General features: G+C 46.8%; 1 protein-coding gene across 2 annotated transcripts in view; it reads left to right on the top strand.

The window, feature by feature from the left end:
* Positions 1–212: 212 nt before the first annotated feature.
* The window catches only part of NHS (NHS actin remodeling regulator), a 321,090-nt gene continuing 298,846 nt past the window's right edge, over positions 213–22,456 (top strand). For both annotated transcript variants that reach the window (XM_041001249.1, XM_041001259.1), the window contains exon 1: positions 213–747. In XM_041001249.1, the coding sequence (XP_040857183.1) occupies positions 213–747 (535 nt within the window). The remainder of the gene's footprint in view (positions 748–22,456) is intronic.

Consider the following 22,456-nt stretch of genomic DNA (forward strand, 5'->3'; position numbering starts at 1 on the left):
ACTCCTGAGAGGACCAGCTGGACCGATTTGCCAGGGAGAGGGCGGGGAAGAGGCGGAGGCCAGGTGCGCGAGGAGCCCCTGCCTCTCCGCACTGCCTGCTCGCGCCCTCGCCGGATTCCTGCCCCGGCTCCCCGCTCAGGTGGGCGCGCCGGGTGCCCAGCTCGCCAGGAGCGCTCTGAAGAGACCGGAAAGTCGCGGCCCGCCTGCGAGGGATGCCGTTCGCCAAGCGCATCGTGGAGCCGCAGTGGCTGTGCCGGCAGCGGCGCCCGGCGCCCGGCCCAGCGGAGGACGCGAGCGGAGGCAGCGCCGAGCCGCTGGCGCCTCTGCAGCCGCCCGGCCGGTCGGAGGAGGCCGAGGCGCCGGGGCCGGAGGAGCCTCGCAGCGCGCCCCCCGCGCCTCCGGGGCCGCCGCCAGCGGACCTGGCTCAGCCGTCGCCGGGAGAGGCGCCGGCGGCCGGCGACGAGAGCGCGCCCGGGGGCCCGGAGGCGGCGGCCGCTGCCTCTGGCGACGCGTCGTCGGCGGCGGCCGCGGCGGTGCTGCTCATGCTGGACCTGTGCGCAGTCAGCAACGCCGCGCTGGCCCGCGTCCTCCGGCAGCTCTCCGACGTGGCCCGGCACGCGTGCAGCCTCTTCCAGGAGCTCGAGAGCGACATTCAGCTCACCCACCGCCGCGTCTGGGCGCTTCAGGGCAAGCTGGGCGACGTGCAGCGGGTCCTGGGCACGCTGGACCCCAAGCAGGAGGCAGTGCGTGAGTACCCGCGCCGTCCGTCCGCCCGCCCGGCCCCTGCGCCGCACCCTCGCGCCCTCCGCGGTCACCGCAATCCCGGCCCCGCTGCGCTGCTCCCGCGCCAGCGTTCACCTTCCTCTCGCCTTCGCGGCCCCCCTGCCCCGAGCGAGAGCCATCCCCATCCTCCAGGGCCCGAGTGGCCGGGCTGGACCCCAATGCAGGGATGCCGAGCGGGGAGTTCAAAGTTAAAGGCAGCCTGGAGCCCAGGGGAGCCCGGGAGAGAGCCCGGGAGGCAGCGGCTCTGCCATTCACATCCCAGGCTCGCCTGTCGTGTCCTTGGGAGGGCGGAGAGGTCTAACTTCTGGGGTGCCCGTCGGCCGGTCCCCGAGCCCTGCAGCCCAGCCCTGTCTCTGTTGGGGGCTCGGGGAACAGTGGGATGGGCTCCTTTTAGGGTTCCTGCAGGACCACGGCGCTTTTGTCGCTCGGTGGTGATTTGCCCCTCCCCCCGCCCCCCAGCTGTGAACTTGTGCCTGGCGCTCCTGGGAGAGGCGGCGCCGCTCGCCTCCGGGAGAGAACTCCTGAGTGCTCCGCCAAAAGCCTCGGGGTGCCGGGGGGCGGGGGTGCTGGAAGGAAGAGGAGACCCCCGGGGCATGGTTCCTGCTAACTGGTTTTCTGGACCATCTGTCCTCTAAGGATCGTCAGGCTGCTCTCCCGCAGCCCCAGGGTGCTGCCGCCTCGCTCTGCCCGTCAGCCTGCCCGTAGCTGTAGATATGAAACAGTCCCGCCCGGCAGGCTGCGGGGAGAGGGCACGAAAGGAGGTTTGGGCGACCCTTGGGCATCTCGGCTGCGCGTTGACTTTACTCTTGAGAAACCTGCCCCCCTTTCCAGGACTCCCAGTTCCGTCCGGTGCTTTCCAAGGCGGTTCTCCTGGCTCGCGGGGCAGCGGACTCGTTTAGGGCCTGCAGGGGCAGCGGGCAATGGGAGGGGGCAACTGGGCTGGCACTCGCGGTCTGTTGGCGCCTAGTTGGGCTGCGACGCTCGCAGCGAAGGTGATGTCAGCGTCTTTAGACTTACGTAAGAAGCTTCCTCTGGGGGCTGCTGCAGCAGCTGCGCCGGTGCGCAGTGGCCTTGGAGTGCGCTGGACCCAGGCACTTTCCAGGCACCCTTCCCTGGGGATTTCCGGGCACCTCTGTCTCCCCTCCAACTAACGCCATACACATCTCGTGGTACCTACCCGCCCGCACCTTCTCCCTCTCTCCCCCCCAAATCCCTTTGAAGCCCACTTCGGAAATTCGCTCTTTTTCTGCAATAACAACAATAATAAGCTAATGCATAAATGATGTGCGCGATCGGTTTTCGCAGCTATAAAAGCCCCGGAGTTGGGTTAATGACTGGTTGTTTAAAAGGGCAATTCCGGGGATGAGTTCTGGAAAGAATTAGGACTGCCGTAGGCCAAGTCGTATTTTACTTTTGGGACTTAAAATGAGCTCTTTAATCCTGCCTCTTTTTTTACCCCAAACCACACAGCGGGGCCTGACTGGGCCCTGGCTTTGCCTAAGCTGCTAGCAAGGGAGTGGCGATTTCCCTGGCAAAAGTCTTATAGAGAAGTCTCATAGCCTGTGAAGTGTGTGTGTGTCTAAGTTTCACACAGGTGGAACTTGGTGTGGGCGCACACGCTCTGCCTTTCCTGTGGGAGCAGGTGGGCAGGTGGGTTCTCAGTTGAACAGTCCTTCTGTGTCCTTTCCACCGTCTGGGGTACAAAACAATGCTTGTGGAGGTAGGGGCAGAGGGCTCGGCAGTGTGGCATACGGCTCACCCACCCTATACACACTGCTATGCGGACAGAGCTGAGGTTAACATCATAGCTGTGGATGGGTTTAACATCTCCTGTTATTTTTTTTTTTAATTGTGGAAAAGCATTCCTGCCATACTTCATGGCCAGATGTCCCCTCTGTCCATTTAAAATCTAGGACGTCGTTGTTTTTGTCGGAGGTCATAATAAGGCATTGCCTTCAGGAGAGCAAGCACGATATTATGTGTTTCAGTTCTGAGTGCCCAGCACGCTGAGTCTGAGTAGAATTTCTCCTGTGTCTCGTGCTTTGAGGGGGAGGTGCTATCGGGAAGAACAGGGAGCCAGGAAGCAGTCAGTGGGCAGGGGGTTCTACATGAGTGTCAGCTGAGTAGGCCTGGGCACCTCGGGTTGCCCAGCTGGGGATGCTCTGAGTTCAACAGTCTACTGAGGAACTGAGGCAGCCGAGGCGGTTCTGCACACACTGAGCAGCTGCAGCAAGAAAGCCCTGGCATCCTGGCCCTGGCCTGTGTGTGCTCTGTCGTGCTCCCAGGCCAGGCCTGTGGTGTCTGCCTGTGGAGGCCAAGCAGGGCGGGGGCTTTTGTTGGGCATGGGGACATTGATTGCAGTGTGTATACCCCTGTGCATACGGGTCCTTCTGCGCCTGCCTGAGGGTGTCTGGGTTCCTCTTGCTGACTTCACCATCCCCCACCACAGCCTGCTTGCTGCTTCGTCCTTAACTGATCCCTACAAGCAGGCGTGGCATGATCTGCAGACTTTGGGAAAGTTGCCCTAGAGGTAAGCCTGAGGCTGCCAGGCCAGGTGTGACTGGTGATGGAGTGAAGACAATGGGAGTAACTGCCGTGAGAATTCAGACTCTGAATTAATTATGGAAACAGTGTGAAAAACTTGGCTAAAGTTGACTCCTAGCTTTTACTTGTTAATTTTCTTGCTTAGATAACTCAGTCTAGGTGGTACCAATCCCAGAAACAGGGAAGCCTATGGAGAGAGCAGATGTTTTGTTGTGGAGGGAATGAGGATAGTTTTCTATTTGAGTCATGTTTAAGTTTGTAACAGCTGATGTCTTACACAAGCACAAGTGTGAGTCAAGCGCTCAAAAGAGATGTCCACTTGGGGCCAGGGACAGTGCAGGTAGTGAAGAAAAGGGGCCAGGCCTGGTCTAGGGAGGCCCGACTTTCAAAGATAGCACAGGAGAAAGGCTGAGAAGAAACACCTGCGAGGCGTGAGGCCCGTGAGGAAAGCATGCTGGGACAGAGGCTAGGAGGTGTTTCCAGCCAGAGGAGAGCGGACTTGGTCAAGTGCTTCTGACAGTAAGGTGTGTACTGACGAGAGCCGGCCGGTTTGGTAAGGTCCATGTAGTTAGTGGTACTGCTAGGCGCCATTTTAATGGAGGGACCGTGACAAAGGCTGGACAGGAAGGGCTGGGAAAAGAGCAGGGGCAGTGTAAGTGGGAACGCTGATCCAGGCCACTCCTGCGAGGAGTTTCGCCCTGAGAGGCAGAGGAGAGATGGAGCAGTGGCTGAGGGGAATGCCGTTGTGAGGCATAGTTGCTTAAAAGATTCTGCTCATTTAGATGTGTTTGGATTTCACAGAGAGGAAGAAATTGATGCTCATGGAGAAAATGGAATATTTGTGGAAGTCCTTGAGTAGCCAAGAAGGGAACAGATGGAAGCCCTGGCTCGTCTGGAGATCTGGAGGGGCTTAGAGCTGCCAGGTGGGTGGGCTGGCGGTGACAGTGCTGGCATGTGGGCCTCTGAAGTGTGTGGCGAGGTCATGAGCTGAGCGGCCTTGCGCAACGTGAGGAGAGGAGGGGTGTCAATATGTTGTCTCCTGCAGGGAACCTGGCTGCCACAAGGAAGTATAGTGGAATTTGGCTGTTTTGAGAGCCTTCTGAGATTTAGTGTCATAAACTTGAACTGAGGTCAGCTTTGGCGTCACTGACACCTGAACCTTTGGAATTACTTCATGGGCCTCAGCACCCAGATGTTCACCTTTAGACGTTTCAATGCTGCTTGTGTTTTGATCCAATTTAGTTACCGCATTTCTTGGTAAGCTTTGTATTGAAGCTTATCATTATGTGCAGAAAAGAACACAAATCATAAGTGGTCACCTTGATTAATTTTTGCAACACAGGTAACCCATATAACTACTCAAATCAAGAAATACAACATTAACAAATTAAAACAGAGAAACAAAACTTCTCATTTACCTGGAACACCCAGTGTCCTCTCAAGTTCCCTACTACTTGCTGTCCTCTCCCAAAAAGAAACCACTCTCTTGACTTCTACTCCATTAGACTTTAGTATTTTTGAACTTTATATGAGTTTCATATGTAATTTTTAGCATCAAGTATTATTCATTTAATATGTAAGTTTTTTTCATTTTGTTGCCTGTATAGTAGATTGTTCATTCCCATTGGTGCATAAAATTTCATAGTGTGTGCATACCACAATTTCTAGGTCCATTCTCCTAATGAACATTAGATTGCTTAGTTTAGTGATATTACTTTGAATACTATAAATGTCTTTTGCCAGGTCTTTACAATTTTAGAACTTTTTATGTATTTGAAAGGAGGTGAGCAGGGGAGAGAATGTGTGAGAGATCCATCCATCCACCCATCCTGTGCAGTTCACTCCTCAGTGTGCACCACAGGCAAGGTTCTGGGGCCAAAAACCAGGAGCTACAAACTCAATCTAATACTTCTGTGGACGTGGCAGGGCGCCGCCTACTGGAGCCACCGTTCACTACTTCCCAGCGTCGCGTCTCCAATTACAGGAAGCTGGACTGCAGAACAGAGCTAGAACTCATAGCTAGGCATCTGGATGTGGGTTGTGGGGTCTCCCAAGGCTTAATGATGCTGCCCCATGCCCACTGCCTGGTGAGTTAATGTATACACAGGTGTTTGGTGTATAGCTGTAAGAATTACTGGAACAAAGGGAATGGGTAGGTTAGTTTCAGTAGATAGGACCCAGCAGTTTTCTAACCTGGTCACACCAATCGACAGTCCACACACTTATGCTCCAGCTGTTTTTCCTCCCCAGCTACATTGATGTGTGTTTTTAATTGTGGCTACTCCAGTGAGTCTGTAATGGAAGCTCACTGTAGTTTTACTTAATATACTTAATACTGATAGTTTGTGAGGTTGGACCCCTTTTCATGTGTATTGTTTAACTATTTGGATATGCTCTTGTGAATTATCTTCTATATCTTTCATCATTTTCTATTTTTTATTTTTTTAAAGATTTATTTATTTTTACTGGAAAGTCAGATATACAGAGAGGAGAGACAGGAAGATCTTCCATCCGATGGTTTGCTTCCCAAGTGGCTGCAATGGCTAGAGCTGAGCCGATTCGAAGCCAGGAGCCAGGAACTTCCTCTAGGTCTCCCACACAGGAGCAAGGTCCCAAGGCTTTGGGCCGTCCTCAACTGCTTTCCCAGGCCACAAGCAGGGAGCTGGATGGGAAGTGGGGCTGCTGGGATTAGAACCGGTGCCCATATGGGATCCTGGTGTGCGAGGAGAGGACCTTACCATTATGCTATCGCACCAGGCTCCATTTTAAATTTTTTTTAGTATGGTTCTTATAGCTCTTCTTTTCTTGTGGGAGTTGTTCATATTGTTGACATGAATAAGTTGTCATCTGTAAGTATCAGGCCACTTCAAAAAGCTTGTGAAAATGGAATTAAAAGATAAGTTTATTTTGGCATAAAAATTTAAATTTCATTAATAGATTTTTCATATTATACATTTCCTAGGAACTTTTTGAAGAGTCTGTGTGTTGCAAATATTCTTTTCTTCTTAGTGCCTTGCCTTTTCATTGTCTTAGAGCAGAAATTCTTTTTTTTTTTTTAATGTAGCCGAGTTTACCACTTCATTGTATAGTGTGTATGTGTGTGTGTGTGCGCACTCACACGTGCATGCTTTTGTTCATGCATGAAGGTATCTCACATCTTCTGGAAACTTTTTTGTTTTGCCTTTGTTATTAGGAGTCGGATTCATAGGGAGTTGTTATTTGCAAATTGCATGAGGTAGGGGTTAAGATGAATTTTTCCGTATGGGTACACAGTTGACCAATTGCTGCTTACTGAAATGACTGGCATTTCTCTATTGCATTGTAATATTTATCAAGTAGGCTTAATTGTTTAGCTAACACATAGTTGTTATTTCCATTAGTTTTGTTTGAAATACCTTATTTAATCTTCACAATAACTCTGACAGAGGTGCTGTTGTTTTCTCAGTTGATGAGGATTAGGAACTTCTTCCAGGTAGCAACAGCTGGAGAGTGGTGTGGCTCACGATTAGGCTCCAACTCTGAATCAACAGTTGTATTTATAGCCAGTAGATTTTTCTGCTATGTATTGCCGCAAACATGTACAGAATTACTATGTTAAAACAAAGGCCTTTAGGAGCTGGCGCTGTGGCTCAATAAGCTAATCCGCCACTTGATAGCTCTGGTATCTCCTTGGGCACCAGTTTGTGTCCACTTCCCATCCAGCTCCCTGCCAAGGGCTTCTGTTGTTCTGGCCAATAGACTGTGTTGGCCTTGCACATAGGTGAGCCAGAGATGGCAACCAATGAATTCCCCTGATGCAGCCCTCAGTCCGATATGTGCAGTGAGTTCATGGATAAATGTGCCTTCCTTTCCCCTGGGAACAGAGTTGTGCGTGTCACAGGCTCTTCCTCGATGTTCTCCCGTAGGACTGAGCAGCAGGGCCTGCAGTGATGACTAGATAATATTGCCTTCCGTCCCTGTCTCGTTTCCTCACTTATATATGGGTGTTTTCTGGACTTACCTTGCACATAAAGCACTAAAAATATCTGTAAATTCTTTAAACCGTGAGGTTTAAAGTACAGGGGTGATGTTAGAAGTGATGTTTCTCACTTGGTTTACTTATACTGTTTCCCTCAGAATGATGATATGCAAGGTCTTCGGAAGTTCAGAAGGGCAGTACCATTGGTGCAGTGGTTGAAGTAGCTCTCTGAAGGCCTGTGGCCCCCATCACTGGGCATGGGTTTGAGTCCTAGCACCACTTTTTTTTTTAAATATTCAGAAGAATGTTTTATTTTGACAACCGTATATTCTGATCCAGCTCCCTGCTAATGTGCACTCTGGGAGGCAACAGGGGATCGGGTGAAACTTGGGTCCCTGTACCAATGGGGGGGACCTGGATTGAGTTCCTATGTCCCGATTTTGGCCTAGCCCAACCCTGGTGCTTGGAGGCTTTTAGGTGCAAACCAGTAGACCACAGAGCTCTATCAAATAAAATCAATTTAAAAATAAAGTTTATGATGCATATTATGAAAAAGTATGTGCATGGATTGCAATATTGTTGCATCAAAATAATTTATGATTTAATTCACTTTTCAGAAATGTTTTCCAGTACCTTTGTACTAAGCATATCTATGACCCCTACCAGCACTGTCTGCAGTGAGTGTGGCAATAACTGTTGCTATCTTTAGTGTACTTAGTGTGTGTGCCTCGATAGATGTGAAAGGTGACCTTCATGGCACCAGCAGCAAGAAAGGGCATGAAAGGAGCTGAAGTCTACGATGCCAACGCCCCAGTCGCTCAGCGTTTCATAGGCCTGCTGTGGAGCGTGCACCCATTGGCTGGTGCAGTGGGTCCACGGCAGCCCCTGCAGATCCACACTCCCTATCTTAGAAGCAAAGATAGAAAACACTAATGTCTAAAGGCAGTTGGGAAGTAGCCCAACTGGTCCCTTGGTTCTGCTTTTCCACTGTCTTCTGCTCATTCTGCCACTCACAGAAGCCTTCAACGGGCTACTCAGTGTGTTTTCTTGGAAGTTTCAGTAAGTGTGGTTAAGTTCCTTTTGCTCCTGGCTATGCTCAGCGAATTTCTCTGAGCCATTGTGAGATCCTAACAGCTCCATTGAAAGTGGCTTTTAAAGCCATCACAGAATGACTGAGAAGAAAGCAATCTTTCAAAGGTTAATCATTCATGGATGTAATTTCCCCATAACTGGTAACAGTAACTTTTCTTTCTGGACTCTTTTTGTTGTATGGGATTGGGCTTTTCAATCAAAAGCACTACTTAGAAAATTCTGGCAGTTCTGTTGGGCTGATACTGCTAAGGCGGTGACAATGAAAGTGTCCTTCCTGTGTGTGGGGGCGCTTTTCACAGAGTGCCATCAGAAGAATGTAAAATCCAGCCAAACTCTCAGAAATGCCCTGCGGCACAGTCTGTGACCAGCTGGACTGAGCATGACCTGCAGGTTGAAATGACGCCTAAATGTAGAGAAGGACAATTTGAAAAAAAATGCTGAAATTTTATTTTGATAGTCCACTTTGTTTTGACTCTACTAAAAATGCAAGGTCACAAGATTTTGTGGCTGACTCTTAAAACATTAAAGATGTATTCTCGGAACAAACTGTCGATCATAGGAATTCCTAAAAGTTCTTTTGGCATCAAGAATTCTTCATGATTCACATGTTAATAACTAGTGGAAATAAAGGTGATGAGGTGGAAATGGTTTCTGAGTATAATAACCTGATTCTAGGGTGGAAATTTGTAGAGACCAGCAGCCTGTCAGCTGGGAAGTAAGGGATCCTGTCTAGTTCATTTTTGTGAGCAACTAGAACAGAAATAACCCATTTTTGTTTCTGACATTAGTGACATCTCTGAATCCATTAATGACAGGTGGGCAATCACATGGTGACAAATCATTATTAAGGTCCTCAGGCTTTCAGAGTACAATAAGCCAAGAACAAAGCTAGCCTACAGGAGTCATAGAGCCTTGAGATCAGAGATGGGAAGCACCTTTGTAGCCATGGAGTCAGCTTGTTCAGGATGGGAATCCTTTTCAGTATGTCCCACATGGCAGCCCCTGCGCTTGCCAGGCTCTCTGAGACGCCCAGCAGCAGGAAGTGTTCCCCGCTGAGTTTGCTCTGGACAGTTCCTATTTGCAAGCAGTCCTAATCTACATTGAGACTCTGTAATGTCAGTCTGGTAGTCCCGTTTCTCTGGAGCCTTATGGAATCTGCCACAGTCTTTTCTTGACGACATTTCAATGTCCCAGGTCACTATTAAAGCCTCTGCTAAGCTTTCTGATCCCAACTAAAACTTTCAGTTCCTTCAACTAGGCCTCCTAATACAAAGTTTCTAATCTCCTCTCATTCTGATCACCCTCCACCACAGGTCTAGAACACAAAGAGATCCAACTCTTTCTGTGTGTTTTTAAAAATATTTCTTTTTACTGGCAAGGCAGATTTACAGAGAGGAGAGACAGACAAAGATCTTCCATCTATTGATTCACGCCCCAAACGACTGTAATGGCTGGAGCTGAGCTGATCTGAAGCCAGAATCCAACTTTTCATAGGAATATAACATCAGGACTAAGGTACTTCTTGTTATTTTAACCATAAAATTAGTGCTTTTATGGACTAACTATTTCTTTATGGTGGCAACCTTCAAAGTGTGGTCTTTTTCTTTCCTGTTCCATGTGCCCAGTTGGTATTTTAAATTTACATTTCATAAGACTCTTTCATTGTCTCTGTTAAGTTGTATCTTTCTGGCTTTGCTCTTTCCTTGGCAATTAGTGGTGGTGGTTTGAAATCTTGATTCGCTGTGTCAGCTATTGTCCACAGACACCATAAACATGCTTCTAAGCCATCATAGACATGTTCGATAAGATTATTGTTCAGATGGATTTAAGGCCAGAGCCCATTGGGAAGAGTGCCAGCAACCTCCCTCCAAAATGACATCTGTTAATCAGTGTCTGTGAGTAGCATTGTGGTAGTAGCAGCCATGCATGTACCCTTTCCTGTCCAAACCTCAGTTCTCCACCTTGCCATAACATCTACCATCATGGGTGATTGTCAAATGGTTTGCTGAAATCAAGATATCGTTTGTGCCATTCCTTTGATCTCTAATAACACTACTCAATGGAAAGTGAGCTTAATCAGCTTCAGACTGGACCAGCTTATAGCAATTAGAGTGGCCATTGAATTTTCTTCCTGGGTAGTAGGTAGTTTATTTTGGGGAATCTGCTTTGACCCTTTCACCATAAGATACAGTTTTTGATTACAAGAGGACTCTCTGGGTCCTAGTGTCCATTTCCCTGATTTTAGAGTGCCTGTTTTATTAAAAAAAAAGTTTTTCTTTGTTTTAGTGTATGTGGAGAGAACTTTGGACAGTTGCTCTTTGTTTCTTAAGGAGAGGTGTGGAATTCATGAGTTTCAGAGTTTGCTTTGGCTCTGTTGGAGGAAGGTTGGCAAGGTGCTGGTGTATCTGCTGTTAAGTGTGAGGTTAGGAAGGCACTGGAGACTTTTGGACAATTTATTGACTCTTTTCTCTGGTAGTGAATGGAGATAAAAAGTAGTACCTACAGCGTCAGCTTATTGGCAAGGCTACAAGGGAGAAGTATGGTCGGCACATCGTCCGCCCGTCAGTCCCTGATCATTATTGGCTCTTCTCAATGAGCACATTAGACATAGATGGAGACAGATGTTTCTCTAGGTAGTTGAAAGCTGTGACTGTATGAAATACCAGCTCATGGGAAGGAGACAGTTGACCAAGCTGCTGGCCAAAGATGTCTATTCAGAATATCTTTTTTCCCCCTTTTTGTCATGCATGCAAGTGTTGAAAGAAAAAATAGTGACCAGCAATCCTTAGCATCCAGATTCATTCACTTATTATATGCCAGGCTCTGTGCCAGGCTCTTGAGTTTCATCAGTGAACAAAATATTACAAAGGACTTACGTGCCAGTGGAGACAGGTAAACCTTGAGCATAATACATTTGTGAAAATTACATTTGTGAAAATTACAACTTACATTAGGAGGTGGTAAGTGCTGTGAGAAAAGAGAAGCTGTAGCAGAGTGAGGGGGACCCAGAGGGTTGGAGTGGGGCCACACTTTCAATGGGATGGGCAGGTGGGCCTCCCTAAGGCAGTGGCGTTTGAGCGATCATTGACAAGAGATAAGAAAGTTAACAGTATATAATGTTGGAGGAATAGTATTACAGCAGAGACAATGAATGCTGGTGCAAAGGTCCGGAGGTGACAGCATCCCTAGCACACTCCAGGGAGGCCAAGGTAGTGTTTATGGTGAATGCAGAGTGAGAAAAGGGGGAGGGAGGAGGGATGTGGGGGTGCTCAGAGATTGTGACTGCCTTAGAATGTCAAAGGATCACTTGGGCAGTTGTGTCAAGAAGAGGCTAAGGGAGAGAGAGGAGGGTTCACTCAGGGACATCAAGCAGGAAGCTACCGCAGTATTCCCAGTGACAGATGCTAATGTTTGGGTGGAAGTAGTAAGAAGTGGTGAGTTTTAGCTGGGAGCTGAGGACATATCAGTTTCCTAGCTAGGACTAGGCAGCTCCACTTTTTTTTTTAATTAATTAATTTTTTCCAAATTGTTTCCTTCACGTTTAAAAGGGGGGGGGTACTAAGGGAGAAGGCCCACCCAGTTTCCCACCCTTCCCAGGTCCCGGATGTAGGTTTTGCTCTGAGGTTCTTGCTCAAGTGGTTTTGATAGTTCAACAGTTATGAATCACTGCCAATCTTGCCACTCCAAGCACTATGAGGTCCTTGAGGATTCCACTGATTGACATGGTCCATCATAGAGTCTCTGTTTGCCCCGTATTTCGCTGCCAAGATATAGCTGGGATGGTTGGTTGACTTGTTCTGTCTTCTCTCTTTTCTTAGTTAGGGTTCTGAGTCCAGCATTTTGATTGGGGAGATCTCCAATGAAACTTTGTCTCAGGTGTTCCCAGACCAGATTCTTTTATGTGCTAGCAAGTACAGGGCCCGGCACTGTCCATCGCCCTGACCAGCTGGTGGTTGCAATTGCTGGGTTGGTTCTGTTTTCACTCCCGACTTCCACCGGAGCCAATGGGTGTTGCAGTTCAGCCTGGTGCTGCCCAGCACATACTCAGCCCTCGCATAAACCAGTGGAAGCTGCAGCCTAGTTGGAGCGACCCACACTAACTCCCACCAGGCCCGCCCCCTACCCTGGGTTGCCAGTATGTGTAGCAGTAGTCCAGTCTGTCCCACACCCCATTCCACCCCAGCTGCTGTCCTAGTTTTTGTGCCCTCCCATGGAAGTGGTAACCCAAGAGGGAGGAACCCACTATTTCCCTCCCAGGTCTCTCCCACTTCCAGATTATGCCCTCTCCAGGTAGTTCTGTGGTTTGATTTGACAGAGCTAACCCCCAGTGCCAGCTTCTGCCAGCTGATGCTGTGGCTAAGCCCAAACAACCCTCACCCACTCTAATTTTGTTTGCATCAGGAGGAAAAATCAGCCCAGCCTGGCTTTTCCCTGATCTAGTCCACATGAGGCGCACAGGTGTTGTTGCCCTGCCTAGTCTGGTCTGCCCCCATCCCAGCCCATGCTCTCCAGTGGGAGTAGCTGTCCAGCAAAGGAACCCTCCCTTGTTCCCCTGCCGGCTCTGCCCCCTCCCTTCCTTGTTCTCATGCTTGCTGGTTGGGCACTGCGGTCTCTTCCGGTACAGGCAACCTCACCTTGGCATTCCGTATTGTGTACTAGTCTTTGTTACGACTGAACTTGGCTCGACCCACACTGTTCTGGTGTTTGGATTTGCCAGTGGATGATGTGGACAGATTCAGCCTGGTCTTCCCCCGACCCATGCCAATTGTATGCCAGTGGGTAACTTTCAATGGCCTGTTCTGGGCTGTTTCCTATCATGTTTCTTGCGCTTACCTAACAGGTTTGTGTCCTGCCAGAGGAGATGCCCAGGCTCCTCCATTAGAACCTCTCCCAATGCCAGGTTTCACACTTACCAGTGGGTCCATGAGCCAGCCTTACTCAGTCCACCTCCAGTCATAACAGTGGCTTTTCCTAACTGGCCTTCAACCCAAACTGGTCCTTGCTGTTGTATGTTTCAGCCCAGCCATGGTTTGTCCATACCCACATATGTATCACACATGGCTCAGTAGGTGTTGAGACCTTTAGGCAGCTCCACTTGTACAGAAGGCATGGGATTGAATGGAAAAGGACAACCCTCCTCTGCTATCACGCTGATGGACTTGTTTCAAAGCAGAAGGAAGTCCTGCCTGTGATTGTCTCCTGTGCTCCTTCTGAGAAGAGCAAAAGCAAAATCTCCCGTTGAGGTCTGGTGTGTTTTGTGAAGCTATTGCATATCAGCAAACAGGTGTTCTCCTAGAGTCTGCTGAGTCAAGCCATTTGCTATCTTGGGAAAGTTTTAAAGGTCATCTAATGCCCTTGGAAAAAAATCAAGGCAGAAATGTGCAGATCTTTGGCGTGCGCTCTGATGGCTTTCAGCAGATGCTCCCACTGTGTAACCTATTGACAGAGCTGGACCCCTCCCTCTGGCTAGGCATTGCTCTCCTGGGAGAGGAAAGCTGTGTTTGGGCTCTGATGGCCTTGCCTAGCCCTTTCTGCAACTGTGGCATGAATATGGCCCCAGAACTATGGGAACTTCTGGGCTCTCAACTAGGGTTAGACAAAGATTTTTAAGACAAATTTGAACAATGGAGTCTTCTCGTCTTCTAACTTTTGGTCTGATGGTGTTAAGCTGTTTGTGACATCTTGGTGCTGGTCTATAACACAAATCACATATTGTACATGGGTAAGAGTCTGCTCAGAGTCTCCAGGAGCATCTTACACATAGGAACTTTTCCAAGTTGCAGCTAAGACCACATTTTGAAAGGTATGAAAAGGTCTGAGGCAAAGTTCCAAGTAGTAGTTTCAGCTGATTCTGTTGCTTGATGCTTTGATGGGAGATGACGAGCTTGTTTAGAATGTTTCTGATCCTTATATAAAATGTATTTTCATTTGTGTCATAAAAGCCCCAACTGTGGAATTCAGCTACTCTTAATGTTTAATGCTAAACATCTAAGGGAGGGAAGAGCCTGCTATGAGGACAGATGAAGGCAGCGAGACATAATGTTCATTAGAATATAATATCAATATTTATGTTTCTCTCCAGCCTGCATCTGGACTCCCTTCCTCAAGCCTGTGTTTATAGTTTAATAATATGAGTAAATCTGTGTTTTCCCTTTCAGTTTTGCATCAGAATTCTGCCACCACAGCTGACCCCCCTCCGCATCCCTGAAATGAATCATGTGTAAGCTGGAGCATGTTTATTGAAAGTTTGATATGAGAAATTAACTGCAAAGGGACAGAAATGAAGCAAGAATAAATGCTGCCCACATCCTTTTCCATGAGAGAAGACATGGGCTTTCTGTTTCACAAATAGTAGAGACGGAGGCCTTCCTATTTGGGGGCAAGGAGGCCAGAAGTGGGCCAACCCAGGAGAGCCATGGGGAAGGGTGCGTCACTCGAGTTCCATGCCTTTGGTGTGAGAGGAGAGGTTTTAGAATCCTGCTCAGGTATCACATGTCAGCCAGGGCTCATTGGCCAAGTTTTAGCCTTTGCTAATTAAAACTAAGCTGGTTACAAGGAGGAAATAGATTGCGTAAGGTCACTTCTTATGTAGCTTTCTTTTAACCCTTTGTGACATATCCTGAAACTAGCTATTCTCAGGTTGGTTTATAAGGTAGAATATGAGCATGAGAAATCGGGCTAACTTACAAAGATGTTTGAGTAAAGACGATGAGTAAGTCAGGGCACTAAGGGGACTCGCTCGCCATGAAAGTATGACGCATCCTTTGGCTTTGTTTTGGACTATTGAAGAAGAAAGACCAAATTAAACCAAACCAAACCAAACCAAACCATAAAGGCCTCTCCTTTCCTTTTAAACCTGTGCTGTGTCTGCCTCTCAAGCTGTGTCAGGAGCTTCTCTGAGCTCTGGTCTGCATGGTTGGATTCCACTTCATCTCAAGCTTCTGTCCCTGAGGGGCTGGGATTTGATTGTGATCATGTGCTTATGTTTCCAGCCCCTTTGTGGTAAAAATAATGTGTCAGCCTTTGATTGTCTCAGCTCCATCGCTGACCAGCTGTATAACCTTGGGAAATTCTTAAACTTGTGTCCCAGCTGCTTTGTCTGTGAAATGAGGATACTGTTAGAATTCACTTCATAGTGTTGAGGATTTTGAATGATTTCATTTATAACAGTGCCAGTGACGTGTGACATATACACAGTACGCATACTAAGGGCTCATGTAGATATGCCATTGATAATACTATGTTTTTGCTGTTGTTTTATCAATATTGTTTTCAAGTGGCTTGGGTAAAGGAAGTAGGTATAGAAATGGACAAAACAGGGACTGGCATTGTGGCCCAGTGGGTTAAATGACTGCCTATGATGCTGACATCCCATATGGGTACCAGTGTAAGTCCCAGTTGCTCCATTTCTGATCCAGCTCACTTCTGGTGTGTCTAAGAAAACATGGGAGGATGGCACAAATACCTGGGCTCCTATCACTCATGTGGGAGATCCAGATGGAGTCCCAAGCTCCTGGCATTAGTTTGGCCCAATCCTGGACTTTGTAACCACTTGGAATGAAGCAGCAATGGAAGATTCTCTCTCTTTGTGACACTCCTTTTCTCCCTCTGACTGTGCATTTCAAATAAAGAAATCTTAAAAAAAAAAGTATAAAACCCAGAGCCTGTGGCTCCTTAGCCAGCGCCTTCTCCTTACCCGGATGGATACATGGATACACAGCTGCTCTATGCAGGCAGCACTGCAGGAACATTTTAGCATCTGGCAGCCACTGTGCCTTCACTCGGGGCTCTGTGTGTGTGGACTTGTGTCACTTGATGGGGGAGGCCTGGATATGGATCACAGAAGTGTCATACCAGGCAGGCACATGAATCCCAGTGTCCTCACTCTCAGGGACAGTCTTTATTTTCCCCCACACTGGCATGTCTTCTATTTTGTGTAGACTTTGGGCATGGAGCAACTAGCAAAGAGAAGAGATTGTAGATCCAAGATGGCACAAAATGGCTAGGTATTCAACAACTCTTCTTCCTCCTGGGCATGCTTCTAGGGCTCTGCCTCCCAGCCTGTCTTGCAGGTAGGTGCAATTGTGTGACCGAGGTCTCGCCAATGGAATGCTCCTCCTTTAGGCAGGGTGTAGAAAAGCTCCTGAGCGATCCTCTGTAATTCCCGTGTTTCCCATTCTGCTCGCTGAATGCAGTTGAGCAAAGGACTCCAAGGTCCTCAGGTATGGTGAGGTCACAGGTGGAAGGAGCGTGGGTTACTGAAGCACTGCAGGCGAGGCTGTCTAAACACCTGATTGGACTTCACGAGAGAGAGAAGCAATTGTAAGACTGAAGGGATGCTTATTGCAGCAGGCAGCTGGTCCTCACTAACAGAGCTGCACTGCAGCTAGCCGAAAGATTTGGTTTTCCTAAAAAAGAAACAGGTGACAAAGTTACTCCACTAATTTTTTTTAGGGTCTTCTTTTCTGGGAAGCATAAAGGAGCTGAAAGAATTCTATCTTCCCATGTATCAACACGTAGATCTGTGATAGTTTTGGAATTTAAGTATAATACAAGTATGCACAAACAATAGCATATAGCTCATAATAGCATATAGCATATAGCTCAGTGGAGTTGTGCAGACTGAACACAGCTCGGAAACTAGCACCTGAAACAAGAAGTAGCCTTCTAGAAATTCAGCCAATGTTCTCTTCTGATTATACCTTCTCAAGAGTAGATATCACAGTTAACAGGATGCATCATTTTGCCAACTTTGGAATCATATAATATATCCTTTTCTTATATCTAGATTTTTCAATTCAGAATTGCATTTTGTACCTATATTACTGCATATAATTGTAGTATATTCTCATTAATATGTAGTATTCCTTTCTGTGTTTTATTTTCTCATTCTACTGTTGATGGGCATTTGGATCATTTCCAGTTGAATATATTGCTAGTAAAGAACATTTTGGTTCCTCCTTCTTAACCCAACAGGTTAAAAACTGCTTGGCCTGCACTTTGACTAAGTGTTCTCCCTTAAGATGCTTTGAGGTTTGATAGTGACTATTCTTGTTCTTTGTTGTGGCTGGAGTTTCAGATCTAAGCCAAGTCAAAGCCTTGGTGTCCAAAGTGGAGGAAACCTGCTCTGCTGAAACAAGCCCCTGTTCCCCCCTTTTCAGGGAAAGCATAGTTATGGGGCCTTTGGAGTCACAGCATCTCAAGACACTGCTTCCCAACACCTTGTCATTGGAGTTGGATGTTGGAATCTTTCTTGGCACTGTGTAGGTCAGTAGTTGTTTGGTGAGGAGAATCCTCTTAGGTTCTTGAATTGCTTCCTTTCCTCGGGGAGAGATGGGGAAGAAGAGCAAGAGTGATGAGGTCTCTGATCCCTTGGTACAATTAGCCTTGGCCTTGCTCTGTGTCATTGCCCCTGCTGTATGGCTGTATGCAAGATCTAAGTAAAGCAGAGTGTGCACAGGAGTGAGAAAGAAACTAGAGGAAGGTATTTCTATCCATCGACTAAGGTGGCTGATTCTTGGGGCCCTGCCCTTTGCATCTTGCATATCTTACCCATAAAGTAGCAACTCCTGATTAGATAGGACTTTGTAGATTTCAGGGTTCAAAAGGCTTCAAGCAATTTCTGAAAGGGGGCACTTTGCTTTGAAATCCCTGAGGGAGACCCGGCTTAGCATGCTCGGGCTGAAATTGAAAGTCCTGGATTCCATGAGTAGTGCGCCAGCCATGCCCACGTCCCACAGCCGCACAGGCTCCCTCCCTGTTTGGTTTAAACCAGCCAGGTTGGCAGAACTGAAGGGTGGAAGGATTCAGTCTGTGACTTGCCCTTCCAGAGGATCAGGCATATCTGCAACATCCTCCTGGCCAAACACACCCAAGACTGCCTTGTGCTTTAATTGACCCGTGGTTCACTGTGGGTGTGAAGTATACAAAGCCTTTTGCAGTTAAGTCTGACAGATGGCTGCTGGAAGCCGCAGGGGCCTTCGCTGTTGAGTGACACACAGTTGGGGCTGTGGAAGTGGGCTTTGTGATAAATATCTGAATATGGCTTTGAACTTTGCAGTAAGTGCTTCATCCTTTCTCCTAACTAGAGGATATTTGAGGTGATTTTTTCCATGAGGGAATTGCTTTGCACCATTAACCCTGATTTCCTTCAAATACAGAGAAGACTGTATCATTTGATTTTGGCTTTTAATAACTGACAGAGACCTAGTAGGACAGCTCTGTGGAGTCAGAAGTTACACAAGGGGATGCTGTTTTTCACTTGCCAGGTGTGAATGCAAATGAGTGTGGGGGCAGAAAAGAGGCCTTTAAAAACCCACACACACTCCGAGGGTATGGGTGACTCTTGCCTGAATCCATAGCTTGGCCCGGTTGGTTTCCTTTGTGTAGGATAAGGCTAACCCCAGGCCTGCAGTGTGTTGCTCTTCAACTGTTTGACTTTTCCCTGCCCTGCCACCCAGTTTATGGAAGCGCGCTGCTTTTTTGCCTTAGATGATTGAATGCTACCAAGGGGATTGTGCTAGATAAGTTCAGACAGACATCAAGTGAGTTCTCTCTCTCTCTCTCACACACACACACTCCCCCTGAAGATTTGTTTTATGACTGCTAATACTACTATCTGGTCTTATTTCACAAATCCCCCAACATTCTGTGGTGGCAATAATGTATTCTTTTACCAAAGAGGGAAGAAAGGTTGGGGCCCAAGGAGTTGTGCCATCTTCCACTGCTTTCCCAGGCCATGAGCAGGGAGTTGGGTCAGAGGTGGAGCAGCTGGACTTGAATCAACATTCATATGTGATTACTGGTGCTGCAGGCAGAGGATTAGCTTGATATACAATAGCGTAGGCCCTGGGAGCCATTTGATATAACAAGGCCTTTGCTACTTAAACTTTTTCGTTTGTTTTCTAACTCAGTGGTTGCTCTTGAAAGCTGGTATAAATGAACTGTGGGTCACCTCAGTCCAGAAAAGCATCAACCCAAATTACAATACAATGCTTTTTTTTTTTTTCAGTATTTTCAGAAAGGCCAAGATGAAAAAATGATAATGATCGAGTTTGGGGTAGGACTTGGGGGTGTGAAGGTGGAAGAGTACTTTCAGATACTGCTGATGGGTTTATATATCAGTATTTCTCTCTAGTAAGCAATTGGCTTTTGTGAAATTCATACATAAAAAAAACCTGTATGACAGGGGAACTTTTGGCACAGGCCTACATCCCATGTTGCAGTGTCTGGCTTCAATCCCTGACTCTGGCTCCTGATCCCAGCTTCCTGCTAATGATCCTCTAAGTAGATGGGTTTTCCCATCACGCGTCCGAGAGAGCTGAGTTGTGTCTCCAGCTGTGGCTTCCAGCTCAGCCTAGCCATAGTTGTTGCGGGCCTTTAAGGGGTGAACCAGAGACTGAGAGCTCTCTCTTCCCGTCTCCGGAAAGGAAGCAGAACAATTAGGCAGCTCTGGGACTGGATGTTTTAACAAAATCCAACTGCATGCCCAAAATATCACTTCAGAATTTAAGAAAATAGTTGCAGAAGTGAAAGAAAATAAAAGAATGTGTAGGTGCCTCAGTGTTGCTTTTAAATAAGAAATACTAGAAATAGCCTAAATGATTAACAGCATAAAGTTGGCTTATCAACTTAACTATATATTGGTATAGCAAACATTTCTATATGTTCTTGCAGTGGACTATTCTGCCACCATTAAAACAGTGATAGTAGTGGGTGCTTAGTAATTAAGATATAATTTCAAAGTGAAAAAGATTTGCTACCAAGTTGTATACATGTTATTGTATGCTTATTGAGAGTTTGTAGGAGTACAGAAAGAAAAGGTTCTGAAAGCATATCTACTAAGTCACTATTTTTAAAACATGTTGTGGTCATAATCCACAATGAAAAATGTGCTTTACTTTGTGACCCAGTAGACACATCTAGCTTGAAATGATAGTTTGATATCAGTGCTTACATTTTGACTCTATGATAAATACATTTATTTATTTATTCTTTATTGTTAACCTATCCTTTCCTGCCCTATTCCACATCATTCCAATTCCATTCCAATTTTCTTCTACTTTCTTATATTGTATTTTAAAAATGCTGGTCCTGGAGCCGATGGAACTGTATCTTAAAAAATAAAAATATTAAATTTTAAAATTAAAAAATACACGTATAGAACAAAAAATTTTTTTTCTGGTCATTATCCTCTATGTTGATTTCAATATCTCCTGATGGGCCACAGACCAAAGTTTGAAAAACACTGCTCTGAAATGTTAACGGTGATCATATGCCATGACAGAGTATAGGTAACTCCTCTGGGGGAAGAGGGGAAGAACTTTTGGCTTCAGTGCGTTACTTTTGTAATACAGAAATTAATGGAAGTTTGAAAATGAAATAATAATTCCCTTAATAAAATAGCAACTTTTCAGGAACATACTGATTGATATAAAATATCTACTACTTAATTATTGAGCACTGACAATGTTCTGGGAACTTTACACAACATTTTGCCAGGAAAAATACATCCATTGAGACACATAGCTCCAATAACAGAAGGTCAGGACAATCAGACCTGCTCCTCTATCATCAAAGCCCCAGCACGTGCAGTCAATGTCAGCGCATCAGTTGTCTGCGTTTTATACTGTTCATTTCTGGGTTGCATATTTTTTTTCATACTCATTCCTCATCTAAAAAAAAAAAGCTATTAATCAGTCTTCTTGCTGGATAGATTATCTTGGTTTACAGTATTGTCTAAGCTAGCCTCCTGTAAAGCTAAAGGCAATTTTAAAAGGAAGGTAGTCATTAAGAACTTAGGGCAGGAAGCAGCAGCTTTGAAGGAGGCTGGGAAGGATCCCTGGCTTCAACCTGTTCACTTCCGCCCTGGCTTCCTGCTTTTAGTACCCAGCTGGGAATCTACAAAACTGCCCGGTAGCCCCACACTCCCCAGGAGCTCACAAACTAGGGCACAGCATATGAAGCGTGCTGGTGTTCTCTGGGCATTCTGGAGGAAACTCGCTGGTGAGCAAGCAAGACAGTGATTTCCGTGGAGATTCCCTTTATGTAGAACTCAAGTCAATATGCTCAGGAGCCAGCTATCCCCGGCCTGGGGGTAGGGAAGAGCCTGCAGGTTGGGCTGAATGGTATTTCAGGATAGGGGTTTGGAGAGAGACACTTCCTGCTTTTGACAGAAATTAATGACAGCAAATAGCAGGTTGTTTCCCAAGATGTAGTGGTGTAAGTATTGTTTCAGAGTTTATGCAGATAACCTGGCAATTCTGAAAACGTAATTTGGAGCCTTGGCTCACAGAGTAGGCTAAAGGCTTCATTCATTCTACCTCTGACACGTTGAATAACATGTCAGTTTCTCGGGCACTCCCTGATTTGTTTGTTTCTAATCTAATAGTTATCCATGCATATGGTGTTTTTCCGCCAGCCAGCCATTGTTGAAGTATCCGTTTACACAATGTTTCTTGACTAGATACTCTGTGTCGAGGGCTCTGCAGCAGAGATGAGCAGGGAAGGGGTTCCAGAAGGAGGAACAGCATTCTGCACACTTGAGTTGCTTACAGTCTGGTGTAGAGAGAGCAAAGAAAGCTAGTCCATAGAACAGGCTGTGTCAGCCTGGCGTGGCTCATGCGGAACTATCTGTCCTCTTCTGGCCTGGAGTCATGGAGTAGTAACCTAAAAGAGTCTGAAGAAACACTTGAAGGGCATGGTGTTTCCCAGACAGCGCACAGATCTGAGGAATGGCATTCTAGCAGGCAGGAGGAGGAGGGAGAGGAAGCCGAACAGATGGTTCATCGAGAACCAGAGCAGATTCCTTGTCATTTATTTTACATGTCAAGGTTTCGTGTAAACATTCTAAGAAATCATTTGAGGAAAGGGTATGACTGTTTAATGATAATTTGCAAATTATTGAACTCATCTACCGAATTTTCCGTATTTTTCTTGTTTAAAAATCGAGGCCCTGAAAGGTGAAGTGGCTGGCCCAAATTTGTAGAACTGGTTAGTGAACAACAGTCCAGGAATACAATCTTGTCTTCCAGCTTCCGTGGGCATTGCCTCTAAAACTGAACTTTTCTGGTGTAACAA

This window comes from Ochotona curzoniae, unplaced genomic scaffold (genome assembly GCF_017591425.1).
Source record: "Ochotona curzoniae isolate NIBS_2020 unplaced genomic scaffold, NIBS_Ocur_1.0 contig_1274, whole genome shotgun sequence".
Taxonomy (NCBI): Eukaryota; Metazoa; Chordata; class Mammalia; order Lagomorpha; family Ochotonidae; genus Ochotona; species Ochotona curzoniae.